At 41.1% G+C, this 16,254-nt stretch overlaps 1 protein-coding gene across 2 annotated transcripts; it reads right to left on the bottom strand.

The window, feature by feature from the left end:
• Positions 1-1,047: 1,047 nt before the first annotated feature.
• On the bottom strand, positions 1,048-13,058 carry ANXA7 (annexin A7). Of its 2 annotated transcripts, none has more exons than XM_062496001.1 (12): positions 12,767-13,058; positions 9,775-9,982; positions 9,369-9,470; positions 8,246-8,286; positions 7,879-7,981; positions 7,498-7,592; positions 6,711-6,824; positions 5,280-5,450; positions 3,632-3,802; positions 3,448-3,523; positions 2,137-2,249; positions 1,048-1,611 (listed from the first exon to the last, which is right to left on the bottom strand). In XM_062496001.1, the coding sequence occupies exons 1-12, from the start codon at positions 12,821-12,823 to the stop codon at positions 1,489-1,491; spliced, it is 1,374 nt and encodes a 457-aa protein (XP_062351985.1). In that variant the 5' UTR covers positions 12,824-13,058; the 3' UTR covers positions 1,048-1,488. The 2 variants fall into 2 exon arrangements, with proteins under 2 accessions (XP_062351985.1, XP_062351986.1); XM_062496002.1 differs by having other exon boundaries at positions 9,369-9,481; positions 9,777-9,982.
• Between the last annotated feature and the right edge of the window lie 3,196 nt (positions 13,059-16,254).

Below are 16,254 nucleotides of genomic sequence, written 5' to 3'. Positions count from 1 at the left end.
AATGGCAAGTGAATTTGTAGGGATTTTCAGTCACATAAAAAGATAATCTGCACTAATATGCTTTAATTATTAAGTGTTAAGGTGCTTCACTTGTAAGGAAGTTTGTTCAAGAACAAATAAATGAGAACCAAAGCTTTTAAGAATCTTGGTCAAGCTTGGAAAGCTATTGATAGGTGGATATCTATGTACACACATGTATATCTATTTATCTCAGTGGATACTTGCACTAAGTATGACCAAAATAGTGCAGAGTAAAATGTCTCTCCAAATCAACTTCCATCTATTTTGTATTTGAAATAATTAATCTGACCCAGCTGAACTGTATTTCTATTAGTATCAGAAAAAGTTTATAGTCTAAAATCAGATTTAGGTTGCAGACCACTGACACAAGTAAAATACTTTTTAAATTAGCTTTTTTGGTATGGTACACTTGATAATCTGTTGTTGCTGTGCAAAATCCTCTGTGTTCCTGCTGTGCAGAGTGAAAGGTTTGTCATCATGGAACCAGCTCTTCCAGCCCTAGCGATTTTTGTCTGAGAGATACTAGAAATAGGTTTTTGCTGTTTGTGTGAGGGTGTCCTATAATACCATTGTTACTTGTTAAAGCATTGCTGAAAGAACACTTACTGCTTATTACTGCTGGACTTGAAGCTTCTCTTGAATTTATGGCTGGGGACAGATTCATTGCAACTTTCTGAAAAAACCGAATGTGCTGTTCAAAGTTGTTGTGTTTAAATCCTTTGAAAACATCCAGATAACCATTTATATTGTGTAGGTCACAACTGCTTTGCGTTGGATTTACAGGTTAGAATTAAATAAATGCTTTTTGACTGCTTGGTCAGCTGCTGTATAACCAAGTCCTTTCCAAGGAGAGACTTCAGAATCAGATCCAAGGTGATTTGTCCTTTCCCTTGCTGCCTTAAGTGTAATGGTAACTAACCACTAGTTTAAGGAATTTAATAGGGGTGTACAGTCACATTCTGCCAAGGCCCCTAAACTGTTAGCATATTGGGCACTTGCATGTTTTTCAGCGTTATGATGGAAACACATTAAAAGGGGACAGGGTGTAAAATGCTTTACACATCACAGCCTCAGGCTTTGTCTGTCTTTCACAGTAAGCTCAGCAGTTTAGGTATTTCAGGAAACTTGTGAGTGCTGGAGCTTCATTTGGCTGAAACAGTTGATTCCCACAGAGATGCATGCAGGAATCCAGTAGAGGGGAAGTGGTTCTGTCTGGGTCAAAAAGACTAAGGCTTAGGGCCTAATAGACAAGATATATCTTTTATTATACAATAAAGAATATTTTGAGCTGTAAATTAAGGCATTGTAAGTGCAAAAAGCTTACTGAATCATCAACAAGGCATATTTGATTAAGCAACCTTTAAAATTATTCTTTTACAACGATAGTTAGTGTCTACTTAAAGCATGTTTCATGTCCTTCGGTTTGTTTAAAAAAAAAAAAAAACAAACCAAAAAAACAATCCTCTTCTATTGCCCAACAATTGCCAGCAGCAACTTCCTGTAATCACCGCTTGTATCACTTGCTATCATTGTAGCCAGTGTCTTCTGATACATCTGTGTGAACATCTCTTTAATTTGCACAAGGTCAATCTATGCAAAGACAAAAAAAAAAAAGCAGAAAACTCAACCACAGTATATGATTTAAATCCCAGACAGTCACCCCACATCTCCCCTGCAAATTAGAGAACACATGCCAAGGGTGAGATGTGCAATGATTAACCCTGTGCAGTTGACAAGCCACCTGATCCCTCCAAGGATAGAAGAGCAGCTCCCAAAGCAGAGTGCAGCAGTTGTTCCATGCTTTGTTAAGATTCTGCTGTCCCAACTCTGAACAGGTGAACTTGTCACCTGGAGGTGCTCACTTGCTGCTACATAGACTGGCAACAACAGTTAAAAAGGAAAACAAGCAGTTACTACTATCTGGGCAGAGTTAATTCAATTACTATGTGAAAGCAGACTTTAAAACTAATTAACACACGCTTCTAAAGATGAGTCCCATAAAAGCTTTATGCAGGACATGATTTTACACCTGTGAAAGGAGGACTAAGGGACAAACTGGTTTGGGTAGATGGCTTTCTGCTGCATGTGGCTCGTACACAGGAGAAAATTTCTTACCTCACTGCGAGTGACCACAATTCTGATGAGAGTAGAATCATCTGTGCCAGCTCCTTTCATAGAATAATAAAGTCTTTCTGCAAAAAAGGCTGGACGATTTAAAGCACATTGCACTGCAATAAAGTATATTGTTAAGATTAGTTCCAGTAATGTATGCTGTATAGTGATACTTGGCAGGATTCTTATTGTAGACAGCTAGAGGTTGGTCTTAGTGAAGAACCAGTTACTGTGAATAATGAGACTTGTTTATAGAGATAAGCTGATTTTTAAGTTGACCAAATAAGTTATTTCTTCACACAAAAACTCATGGTTAGAAGCAGTTAACTCTTTCGGAAGTTTAAAACTCTGAAATACTAATTCTCAAACAGGTAATTCAAAAACAGTTCTTCTCCATGGATAGCTGGTATTGGGACACAAGGTATTTTACTCATGTTTCATTGCTAGACTTTCACTAAGAAAAGTACAAATGCAGAAAGTTCTCTAGTAGTTCTGTAACTCCTGTAGTTATAGATCTTGTTTCAGGTAGATTGTTCACACTCAGAGACAAGCCATTATTCTTCTACCTGATTCTCAGACCTGAATTTTTCCTATCAAATCCTTGAGTAGAATATACTCTGGGAAGTTTTTGCTTATCCATTATGGCTGCAGAATTGCTGTCATTTGGGCAAGCACTGATATGACTGGTGTCTCCAGATTTACTACTAAATATTACTGATTTTCACTATCAGTTAATTGTGCTGAATTATGTTGAACTGCTTTACTATAACAAGTTGGTAGGAAAAGGTGAATTCAAAACAATGTCTTCTATTTTGCTAAGCTTGTCTTTAGCCAAAGCTGAGCTTTTTGGGGGTAGATAGTGGTGGGGAAGGGGGTGGAAAGGTTACTTTGCCTTCAGTAGATTCACGTTGGCACTGAGGTTATCTGCGTGGGTGGCTCAGCTGTCTCTGCTGAGGTGCTGCACACTCAGTCACAGCTCTGTGACACTGTACCCCCTTCTGCAGAACTCTGAATTATACAGCTACAAGCACTAACAAGTGAGCCTTGGTTCTGTGCACTTGCCTGCCTTCCCAGAGAAGTGACAAGTAGTTTCTGTGTCACCTTTTCTTATTTGAAATGGAATTGTTCATGATGGATGCTTATTTTCTTCATTTAAGATGAATCATTTGAGTAATTGAAGCTACTTCTGTTCTAGCAGAGTCTCAGATTATGTGATCATTTGCCATATGGCCAGTGCTGAATTGGATTTTTCTTTGGTAACATTTAGGTTTAATTCCTAAAGGATAAGGGGGGAGGGAAGAACATATAACTTACCAATAGTCTTCAAACCACGTTCCACATTTCCAGAAAATTCTCGGTCAATGCTGCTTAATAAATCACGATTAGCAATCTACAAATAAATGAGATTAGTATGTGGATGATGAAATGCAGTAGAAACTGGAACCTTAATTTAAAATACATTGACCGAACTTATTTGAAATTAGTGAAGAACTCCTACCCTGGAGTATGCCTCAACTGTTGCTTTCAGCTGGGGAAAACTTCTGCTTGCCAGAACCATATTAAAGCAAGATTCATCAGTCCCAAGTTTTCCTTCACCTGCTTGGTACAGACGCTGAGCATCTTCTTGAGCTTTTTGATAATCCACAGTTTGATTCTCATCACGATTACCCTTAATGCAAAGACAAGGGATTTCACATGAATTTTCACAGAGAAATTTATGATTTAACTGCTTGCAGTGTATATAAACCCCAAGCACGTATCTTCAAAGCTTGAAACAGAAATAGTCTGAAATACATTACATTGCTTTAAAACTTCTCTTGGGTTTAACAGTCCTTATAGGAAACAAATACAAAAGTGGCTCAGAACCCTATCTGTAGGACATGCTTTAAACTGCAGATACACTGCAGATAACTTCATCCCTACAAAACATCTCATAGTTCTAATTAAGTACTGTATTTAATTCTTTATTTTACTTAATAATGTAAGCTTTCTCTTGATTTGTTTGTTTCTAGGCTTCAAGTTGCAAAGACTCTTCCCAAATGAACTAATGAATTATCTTACTGAATATGCACACCTGAAATATCTCAGGTTTCCCTCCTATTTTATTTTGAAGTCGCCTATTTCAAGTAAGAATGTTTCCAGAAAGCACTTACTACACTTGTGTCAGTAGGGCTTATATGACATTTTCTGTGCTTTGGTGGTTGTTTTGACATTTTGCTGCCCAGTGCATGGATGGGTACTGCTAAACATACTGGCTGAGTAGGCTGAATACATTCTCTCCAATACTGTTGTATCTATAGAGGTTAATATACTACTTAAATGATGTGGTTGTCAGTTATTGTAAACTATTGGATTTATCAAAATAAAAATTAGCAGCATGAGCTTCTCCAGGTTTGCTTTTTTGGGGATTTTGACTTTTAACCAAATATCTAGAGCATTGCTGCTCTCTCACAAAGGAAGAAGACAATGAGATAGTGAAGTGTCAAATTCTAACAGAAATAGGAATGTAGGAAGTTGCATTAGTTACATATTTCATCCTAAATATGAGTAATTGCAAGTTACTATTCTTCAACACAAAATGAGCCCTAGTAAATTATATGGGATAAACAAGCTCCAGTGATCATCTGAGTTCAACAGCAGCACCTTCCTAATTCTGGTGAGATAAAGGGAAGGCAGGCTATGGAGAAAAGGGGGCTGGGGGGGGAGGGGTAGGTTTTGCCCTGTGGCAGGTTTTATCTTGTTTGTAGGGATTCTCACAGGCATTCTACATACCACAGAGGTTATCCAATCAGCTTCACCCAGATTACTTTAACATATGCAAAGAATTAAAAGCATCTTACTCTTACAGCAGTGTAGAGCACTGTCTTAGGGAACCACTTGGTTGCATCTGCACAATATTTCCATGTAAATTCTGGTATTAACTGAGGGTGCTAAATTAGGTCACACAATTCATCATGGATTTGTAGGTAAGACATATCTCTTGAGGAGGGACTGAAGTGTCATATTTTAGGGGATAGATTAATGACCATGGGCTAATTGCTTAAAAACCTGCCTCTTGCTAAGCACACACAGGCTATTTGTGGAACTGTTATGACTAAACACAGGCTGTACGCTGTTATCTTATTTATAAAAGAATTAAAACTCACTTGGCACATAGATATAAGTAATCGTTCAAAGTGTCCTGAAGTGTCTGATCTGATGTCTTGTTCAATATCCCTTCCAAATTCTGATTTATAGCAGTTCACTATTTCACGAATTTCCTGGTTTGTCCTTGTGCAAAGGATCTCAATCAACACGCTCTCCTGAGTGCCTGCTCCCTGTAGGCAGAGAAAACAAAGGTATAACTACAGAGCACTACCTATGCAGTTTTCTTCAATTGTGAAATAAGGCAGTCATCTGCTATTTCAAAACTTAATACAATCTAGATTGTAAGAACAGTAGCCCTGCAGTGCGAAAACACCAAGTCTACTGTAAACTTAAAATGGAATGAAGATTCCTCAAACATGTCATTCTGCACCAGTTCAGAGAAACACCCCAAAACTATACATCCACATCAGTGACACTGGCCAAAGTTAAATGGAAGAGGGTTAAGGAAGGAAATTACTTGGCAACCTTAATCTGGAAATTTACCGAAGGAAGGTAGAGCCTTATGATAATCATTAAAGTCAAAGGTACACATGTAAATTCTGTTCTGGTCAGTACACAAGTGTATTCCCTATCCAAATATGGCTGCTTCAGCAATGTGGAACTTTTTATAGATGCTTCCCTCCCCCAGAATAAAAATCAGTTGTGATTTCTGTGTACAGGAAGATCTTAACTGGCATGAGCATCTCAGTTCAGGGAAGGATTAGATAGGAGAGGAGATGAATGTGAGAATTCAAGGCAATCTTATTTTATAAATTTTTCCAAATGGCTGAGTGGCTATTCCCTATTAAAGGCAGATCTTCATTTAAGCTCCACGCACTCCAGAAGGTGTGCATTCATAAATGGGCTGAGTTACTCATTTCTACTATCAGCCACTTGCTAGCTGCTGCAGCTCAAGCAAGACATACCAGTAAACTAGATGTACCAGTGTACCTGAGTTAAAACTTTAAACCAACTAACTCACCTAATCTCTAAATGCTGTCTTTATATTTCAACAGATAAATCCATCATTTGACTTTAAGAAATTACTTTTTCATTGTTTTTTGGGGGGAAAAAGGGATAATCCAAAAATACCCTTCAGTAACAAAGGCTTGTTCGTAATAAGGAAAGGCATATACTTTTTGTTTAATCAGTGGTTATGGTTTTAACAGCACCCTCGCTCTTTGTAGGTTCTAGCAAAAGTTATGCCCAAATGATAGAGAATAAGATTCTGTCCTGCAGCATTTCCTCCTCTACTGAATGGACGTCTGCCTGAATTGCCTAATCCTGCAGAAATTGTCTGGAACTGGGGGACGCAGCAGGAAATAACTTTAAGCCCTGCAATTCCAGGATTTGTTTGACATTAGCGGATTTTTCAACAATGCTGGGACCAGGTATTCTTAGATGAGCATTTTAAGATAGTTTTAACTGTTTCCTTCACAGGAATACCATACCTTCATTGCATGACGTAAACTCCAGGCATCATAGTAGGTACTAGGCATGAAGAGGGCTAGAATCAATTCTTCCACATTGCCACTTAACTCAGACTTCAGATCTTTAATTAAATCCTGTTCAATTATAAACACAAAAAGGGCTTTGCAGAGTGTTAGGCATATATAAATTATAGACTGAAGAAAGATCAAACTAGAACTTACTTTTATGACTTATTTCTACCTTTCTACCTTTGTGGTGTTTTTCCTGTAAAGCTTTACTTCTTACTAAGAACTTCCATCTGTCCAAATCTGACAGCTCAGCTTTTTTTCCATTATCTCCTCACTAATCCACAGCTACAGAATTTCACTTTAGGTTGTAAAAATGACAGGGAAGAAATTAAATTAACCTGGATTTTTATTTACTATCCAATCTTCAATCATTTCTCAGTTTGTTTCTTGGGAAGAAGATGATTTCAGTGCTGGTTTGTGTGCATAAAACTCAGTAGTAGTTTCAGTCACTAATACAAGGGCAGTTTAAGCTTGATTATTTTCTGTCAAGCATTAGAGAAGCTTCTTGTATGGTCAGGGACAGAGACAGCCTCCAGCCTTCCCCCACCCCTCCTTCTGCCAGGTATCAGTACAACCCTATGTCAAGTAACAGATGTCTCCCAATACATAAGACTATAACCAAAAGAAGTTCATTTAAAAAATGCCCAAATCATTCCCCAGGACTGAAATGCAACTGGGCAGTACAGCAGCAGCTGAAAGTTTGGGTTTGTTTCCCCATTCAAAGAGCTAGTGAACATACCTTGCCATACATAGTCTTGAAAGCTGCCTTGATTTTTTGCCTTTGATCATTGGAGCGGTTAGCAACAACATTTATGATGGCCTGCTCATCAGTTCCTTGGAAACAGAAAGGAAAAGTCATGTAAGAACACAATATAGTCCCTCCAAAACTGTGCATTTTATACTGTTGCATTTGGGCATAATTACGTAATAAGAAGCTGCTATTTAAGTCCACTATATTTTCTGTGTAACTTCATCTACTAAATAGCCCAGGTCATTTTGAAAATGTAACTTTTGAAAAGCTTGTTGGGAGGAAGTATAGTTAAATAAAAACTGAAGAAAACAACAAAATGGCATTAAGAAGTTAGATCAATGGGAGCTAAAGCTTCTATTGCTTACTTACCAAAACCCTTCATAGCTTTGCGTAGAATTTCTGCATCCCTTCCAGCATCAAAGTTTGGAGCAGCTTGAATCGTACCCTGGGTATACTGACCCACTGCAGCAGGCTGAAAAAAAGAGTCACATGTAACTAGATATCTACACAATAAAAGTTCAATTTAAAGTCACAACTCTGCAATCAGTTCTGTCATAAACCATGTCAATTAGTTGTCCATTTCTTCCTCTAACACAGAATCAGGGCAACTTTACTCTGAGGGTAGATGGAAACTCCTGATGCAGAACACAGTCTAAACCTTTGCAAATCAGCTGTAAAAACATTAAAACTACAGAAGTCACATAAGATTAACTATAGAAAAGAAAACAGCACATACCGGACCAGGCATTGGGGATGGTACTTGTCCACCAGGAAATCCTAGTGAAAATAAAGAACAAGGTAGGAGAAATTAATTAGGTCTCCTCTTATTATGGAAATGCCATCTAGTCTGAATATAAAGCTAGATCTACCACTGCACACAACCTGTTTCCTAATGATACCTACCACAATCAGTAACTGAATTTCTTCCCTTGGGGATAATGGGAAGAAGACTCACAGATGCATTTTGGGACATACACTAGCAAGGCAATTCTAAAAATACTAAACTTAGTGCTGTGGGAACTGGAAGGATCTCGCCTTATGAAATTCTGCTGGTTTTGACAGAAGCCAAGATAGCCCAAACAAATGAAAAATGTGTGTTCCATGCTCTCTTTAAAAGCTGTTATATACACTTTAAAATGCCTAGCATGGAAACAGTAAATATTCAGAATTCATTGCTGAGATTCTGTCAATCTCATTTTGTGATCAAAAGCACTGGTAATACAAAAGCTAAAACTATTTTTTGTACTGGAATTTTATTTTTATTCATAATATGTATGCACATTGCTTATCACTTTAATAACAACTTAGTACCAGAGTTAACAGAAGAATCATAAAACAAAACTCTTTTGCTGCTTTGAATTTCTTTAAAACACAACTGATATATTCCAGGACAAAAATAATCTCTATAGTAACTGACCACTCAAAGTATTACAAACACTGCAGTGCTTTTAAGCAAATGTGTGCATTCTGCTTTCCTCTTTCTCCAGTGTGTCAGGAATCACTGTGAACACACAGATCTGAGAAATGCAATTAAGACTAACAGAACTGCTAGATACTCATTGAATGTGGACTCTGGATTTCAGTTCTCATCAGATACTTGCAGCTTGAAAAAGGGTAAGCACCTAAACCACTGCATCATGACCATTACTGAGGGACAGCCATCCCTTTTGGATGTAGCACCTACAGAGCTGGTTCTCATCAGCCCTCCAGTGGCCTGATCAAGAAAGGCGGCAGGAGGTGCACAGCATGCAAATCTCAACAGCTACAAGTAACAAAGGTAAGGGCTTAATTTGTTACGACCTAGCCTGGAGCCTCTTGGTTTAACCTTGGATGCTTAAAGATTCTTATATATAACATACCTGGAATTTGTGCTGGTCCACCTCCAGCATAGCTTTGGGCAGGAGGCTGCTGTGGATAGCCACCAAAGCCAGGCCCAGTGGGAGGCACACCAAAGCCAGGGCCTGGAGGAGCCAGAGAAAAATAAAACAGACTTTAGCACATAGTATTTTGTATTTGACTTTTTGACACAAGAGGAGCCAGGTTATTGAGCAAAGCTACGTAATAGACCAGTTTCTCCATGTCTGTGCAGTGACCCAGAACCACCAAGGCTCTGCCATCAGCATGCAGGTATTTACTGCTGGATGGCAACCTGGCTGCCTGCCTGCTGCTGCCTGAATAAAACTGCTTTTCTCTACTCACTAGCGAGCACGGGGAATGGTTACACTGGAAATGCCTCCTGAATGGTACTCTAACAAAGGATCTTACCTCCAGGATAAGCTGGCATTCCTCCAGCCTGGGCAGGGTACCCTGAAGCAGGGTAGCCCCCCGGGGCAGGATATCCTGCTGCCCCTGGAAACCCAGCATTCGGTGGTACTGCAGGATAGGTCCCTCCTCCTGATGGAGGGAATCCTCCAGGAACAGCAGGATAGGTGTACTGACCAGCTGGTGGATAGACAGACTCCTGTCCTGTCGGCTGAAACACAAAAATGGGATGTCTGTATGCCTGTTAAGAGCACATTAGAGCAAAAACTCCCAAGCTGCCAAAATGTCCACGTGTATAATAACAACGTGAATGATACAATTAGCTGTAGGGCTTGAAGCAGCAGTAGCAGAATTCCTGAAGCCTGCATGGGGTCCTCTTGGTTGGGTGCTCTGATGCATCTCCTAAGTTGACACAGAATCAGAGAGTGCTGCGGGGTGGAAGTCACCTCTGGGTGGCCCATGATCCCATCCACCCTCAAAGCTGGGCCAGCTTTGGAGTTGAGTGAGCTCATGCAAGGCCTGATAGTCAAGCTTTCAGTATATACAAGGAATGGCAAATTCACAGCCTCTCTGGACCCCTGTTCCAGTGTTTGACTACTCTTCTAGAGAAAAATGTTTTCCTCAAACCAAATTGCAATTGCAACCTGTATTTGCTAGCTGCCCTTTCACTGTGTACCTCTGATAAGAGGCTCCAGTCTCTATTGCTCCTTCTCACCCAGCAGAAGACTGAACAGGTCTGTGCTTAGCCTGCTCTTCCAGGCAAGCAGCCTTCCCTGGACATGCTCCTCTTTGTCTATGTCTTTGTTGTACTGGGAGGCCACAACCAGGTACAGTATTCCAGAGGTGCTTCTGCTAAAGCATGGGTTGTCATTAGCCTTCTTCCCTGAGGGACTCACAGTGCTAAGCCACACTTGACTTGTCAGCCACTGGGACTCCTGGTCCTTTACTGGAAAGCAGCTCTTTCTATCCCACACAAGCTCAGCTCAGCTTGCTCTTAGGAGCTCCCCTTTAATCCCCTGTTAAAAGACTTTTAAGAGCAAAGTAGCTTTGAAACTTCTGCCTCTCTTGCACAAACAGTATTTCCAAGTGTTACAGGGTAAGAACTTTTTGGGGTTTTTCTTCCCCCCATTTCCTCTGGAATCCAGGTGATAGAGCATGGACATTCAATGACTAAATCTGGATCACTCAATCAGACTGAACACCTATGACAGGTTTTAAATAAAGAGAACAAGTCCAACAGCTATATATTTGTTTTGCTACATGTATGATTTACCAGCCAGAGCACAAAGGTTGGTATTAACATTAAGATATATTAAAAGTATTTACTTGAATGATCTAGATCTCTGAGGGAAAGCCTTGTAAGATAAAAGTCACTATTCATGAGCTTAGAAATCAGGCATTCAAAATCAGCTTCATAATGAAGTGTAATGGATGGACCCATTACTCATTTACTGACTAGCTTTAGAAATACTAGCTTTAGAAATAACGAGTCACACATTATGTACATTTATTCTTGACCCCAGAAAACAGAAATAAAGTACAGAGCAGCAAAGCCTATCTTAAATGTTCTCCTCAGGTTTGGCTGCCCCAAGATTTCTACCCCCAAACTCCTGTGCCCAGGCTATATAATATTCTTTTCCCCAGAGATACAGTCTAATATTTCTCTGCCTGACTCAATAAAAAGATTTTATTGGAATTTAGATTCATAAATCCAATATTAGAACCCTCAAAAGCCCTGCTCAGATTATTACCAGTGCTGCAGAAAAAAATAATTTCACATATGCTTTTTGAATTGGTTATCACATTGGGCATCATCAATGAGACTAGGAAGACATTGATAACAAGTCTAAAAGGCCTTTTAAATTAATTCATGAAGCTGGCTATTTTTAGATGCTAGCTAAGAAAAAAATATTTTCAGATCTAGTTAAAAATAAACTACAAGGTAAAATAAAATCATGAGGGTTTACAAGAACCTTGAGGGAAGAAAAAAATTCTGGAGTTAATAGTCTTGTTTCTAACATGTTTGTCTTTAGTTTGACTGACTTCAGTGTTTCAGAAGAAGGATAGATTGTAAAGCAAAATCACCAGAGAATGTATTCCATGTATTTATATGTATATATTTATATCTTGCACATATTTATAGCTTTTCAGTACCTTAAAGGCACTCAGGCTGAGATCTGTGCTTAAGTCTGGTTCTGTACTACATAGAACACAGGTAAATTACACAATTACAGTATGACCAGTGCCATGATCAGTACCATGAAAGCACTGAGATTAATTTAGCTTTGAAAAATATTCCAGCCATATCAAAAGGACTGCAGTATCAGCCATACCTGATACACTTCAGCCTTCCATTAAGTTTCCTTCAAATTTTCAGTCCATTTAGATGTGAGCTGAAGGTGGAACAGTCCTGTGGATAGCATAGTAAAGATACAGTGTCCCCTATCCTCAGAAAAATATTTACTTGGTGTTATATGAAAGCTGGGATACTTGAGTGAAGTGTTCCAAGCTCTTCCTGATGGCTGTGACCACTGAAGCTTGTTCAATATCTCTGTAAATCTTGGGATATGGCTATGTGAGTATTTGGTACAGATTGGTTCAGAGATTACCTCTAACCCTACATGTAAAGGGCCTCCTATTTACAGAAGAAACTTTTTTAAAAAATTAAAATAAATAAAAAGAAAGAATTGTTGAGATGAGAAGCTGTATTTAAAAAAACAAACTCACAAGAAAAATATAAAATAAAACAAGACCAAAGACCTTCCTGGAACAATGGGCATCATTAAAAAAACTAAGCTTCCTTCTTGGAATTCTTGTGTGACAGCTGTAAAGTTATCCTCAGAGATATACAGATGAAAACAAAGACCATAATCAGTAGCTTACAGGGTACATGAACTGGCAGTTACTATTTACAGACAAATGGAGCTCAGTAAGAAGGGGCATTCACAGAATACAAATGCATTAGGAATGCAACACATTCAAGAGCCATACTTACAGGATAACCTGGGAAAGGAGGGTAGCTGTCAGAAGGGGGATAACCTGGGTATGACATTCTGGGGAAGGAAAACAAAAAAGGTATTTTTACCGTGAAACACTCTATGTGACTTTGTATTTGCTTGCTAATTCCCTGTTAAATCACGTGACTGATCTCTGTTAACCCACAAAATTTTTCATCTTTTTCTCTTCTACATCTAACCATAGCAATCAGGATTCAGAAGGGGAAGTATCTTCAACTTTGTAATTAACTATCACACTTATTTAGGGTCAGGCAGACATTTAAGCATGGTAAGAGCTTCAAACCTCCAGAAAGATCTGAAATACAGGATAGACTTTGAGGTGCCAGCAGGAGGGAGCTGAACCCTTTGCCAGGATAGAAATCATGCAGGTTTCTGGACTGTACCAAGCGCCTGCATCCATCATCCTGCACTGCTGTGCTCACAGGGGTAGCTCCTGGGAGAAGAGCAGTGCCTTAGCTACCCCATGTAAAATGGTAATTTGATAAGAACAGGTGTAATCCGTCAGCATTACTTCATTTGTGGAATAAATTTCTATTTCCTGACGGTACCTGTGTATTTTAGTCACACTTTTAACAGAGGGACTTGGGGAGTAGGAGTAGAGAACATTCCCATCCTGTATGTTGCCAACCAGCTGGGCAGGGAGATTCAAGACCATTAGCGAGGTTATGAAACTTTTAATGAAGGGGGAAAATGGACTTTAAATTTGGCACAAGCATCCCAAGCTGAACAGCAGCTCTGACATAACTACTTTGATAACCAAAACAACAACAGGTATTTTCCGTCAGACTGTCGTTTGCCCTCGCTGTCCCCGGACGGGCACGGGTCGGGTTAAGCCGGGGGCCGGCTGTGAGTCAGCTGCGGCACTGACCCGCGGTGAAACGTCCGCGGGCGCTCCGCGCTGCGTGTGCTGGGCGGGAGCTCGGCCGGCAAACACGGAGGGAGAAGGAGAAGCGTCCCCGCTGCGGCTGCTCCGCCGGACCCCGGCCCCGCACCGCACCCGAGGGGCACCGGGAGGGGGCACGGCCCGAGCCCACCACACCCGCTCCGCTCAGGGCATCGCCCCGGGCTCCTCCCGCTCCGCCAGCCTCGGGCCGGCCCGGAGAGTCCTCCGGCGAGGTGGAGCTGCGGGCGGAGGAATTATCCCGGTGTCCCGGTACCTACTTCTCCCGAGGCCGCCCCAGCTCGTCCTCTCTCCGCAGCGCCAGGGCAGCCGCGCCGGGGCAGCCCCGCCGGGGGTGCGGCTCCCCGGGGCGGGCGGCACCTCGCTCGGCCGTACTGGATGGAGCCCCGAGCCGGGGGAGGCCGCGGCTCCGGGAGAGCTGCCCGGGGCTCCATCCCATCCAGTGCGGCCGCACCCCGGTGCCGGGGCCGGGGCCGAGCCCCCGGGCCATGCGTGAGCGGGGCCGGGGCGAGGGGTACGCGAGTGGCGGCCGGCCGGCTCCTCCCTCCCCCCAGCCGCCTCACCTGAGGGAATCTTGCGGAGCCTCCGGCCTCTCTCCGCGGCCACACCGCAAAATGGAGCCTGTGCGGCCGGCGATGCCCGCCCCGCCCTCGGCACCGAGCCCGCCCCCCGGCCCACGGGCAGGGGCGCCGCACCCGGGACCGGCGCAGAGCCCTTTGCTGTCTGTGCAGGTTCGCCCGTCTCGCCGAAGGAAAGCTGCGAGATGCCCGGTTGTCCCTCGGGACGGACGAGAGGTAAGCTCCCGGGCTCACGTGCCACCAACGCAGAGCCGCTGGCCAGTGGAGCTGTGTCACACAGGAGGAGCCCGGAGATGCTGTCCCACCGGAGTCCTTTGCCACCCGCTAGGAAAGGAGAGAAAAGTTCACACTGCAGTTTCCCTATAGCTCCGCTGCAATGGAGCTCAGCCCTAATGCCTGTAGTTTAAAGTCAGGTCTGTAATCCAGGAACACGAGTCTTTAAATCAAGAACATTGTTCAGTAGCTGCCAGGGAGTCCATCAAGTCACCCAGGCCGCCAGAACCGCATATAACAGGCAAGGAACATAAAAGACCTAAGTGCATGAAACTGGAGGAGTTGCTCCTTTTGCTGTAGTTACTGAAGACCAGGATCTAGGTCCCAAAAGGACACAAAGGTAAGATTGACTGACTACTACATACATTTTTCTTGAAAGAAATCTTAATTATAGTTATTTGTATGTAATTATGGGGAGTGCGCTTACTGCTTTGTTTCTGTCTGTTGTAATGTTTATTCATATTATGCTTTGAATAGACATTACACACACGTAGTCCTTTCTTTACCTGACGGTTAATTATTTGTAAGACACTCTGACAAACAAGATACAATTTATGGAAGATTCACCTATGATATTACACACCAATCACTTGAGGTTATTAAAAAATCCCCTTTTTATGATAAACATGTTAGCAATTTAGAGACCATTCCAATGCAAACAGCTTTGGTTCTTTCCTGTTACGTGGTACAGCACCTCAGCTCTAGCTGAAATAACAACCACTGTTCTATTTGTCTGTAAAACAACGTGAAGTGCAGGCAGCAGAAAATAGGTGGGTAATAATTTACCATGCTTGCTCACTTCAAATGAAGAGCACCTAAAGCCACATGAATCTAATACATTACCTATCCAGGAAAATTGGGCTTGTTCTCTCTTGTTTGCCCAGAACACATCAGGAGTGGCTTTAAGAATTTAATCCTCACAACATTCTTCAGCTGCCAATCTGAGTGCATGTCTACTTTATTTCACCTGTTAAGCACATTTCTTTCAGGACAGGTATATATTTTAATCCTTGTTTCCATGAGAACCAAGTACATTTATAAAATTCACAATTATTTATTTTTTCATTTAGTGGACTGTTTTGATTTGAGCTACTCAAGAAAAGAATGTTTTGTTTTAAAACAAATTCCTTCATTCTTGTGTAAAAGGAAGAAGAGAATATTTTTAACAAAATTACGTGTGTCTGAAAAATCTGTTAAATGAACTGAATGGTTTTGTATCAGTGATAATGTTTGGATTAACTTTTTTAAAACATGCAATGGAACCATTGTGGTCATCTAATTTCACTCTCTGTATTTAGGGAATTCCCTTGGCTTGTTACTATACCGAGAGCCCACATATTTAGGAAAGCTTCTAAACTCCATGCAGAGTCAAGGCAGCTTCTTACTATTAGAAAACTCAAGTTTAGTGGCGAGACAAACTTTTGTTCTTCTCTTTTGTAATATTCTTGCATATGATCCTAAGACATGGTACTGGACAGAGTTCTGGTCTGGAGTGATTTGGCTCAACTACATAGTTGTACTGAGTGCTGTCAAAAGAACTGAAACAAAACTTTTTTTTTCACGAGGAATTTATTGTTGGTGATGTAGGTGGCTAAAGCATTGCTGCTTCTGTGTTCTTTGTGTCCTGGTTGGAACATTATTTCCCACTTAAGTAATGTAAAGTATTACTTCTGGTGTTGTACTCCAGCCAATATAGTTAAATTAAAAACAAAAA

Source organism: Cinclus cinclus, chromosome 7 (assembly GCF_963662255.1).
Source record: "Cinclus cinclus chromosome 7, bCinCin1.1, whole genome shotgun sequence".
In the NCBI taxonomy this organism is placed as follows: domain Eukaryota; kingdom Metazoa; phylum Chordata; class Aves; order Passeriformes; family Cinclidae; genus Cinclus; species Cinclus cinclus.
This window is presented reverse-complemented; position numbering and strand designations above follow the sequence as displayed.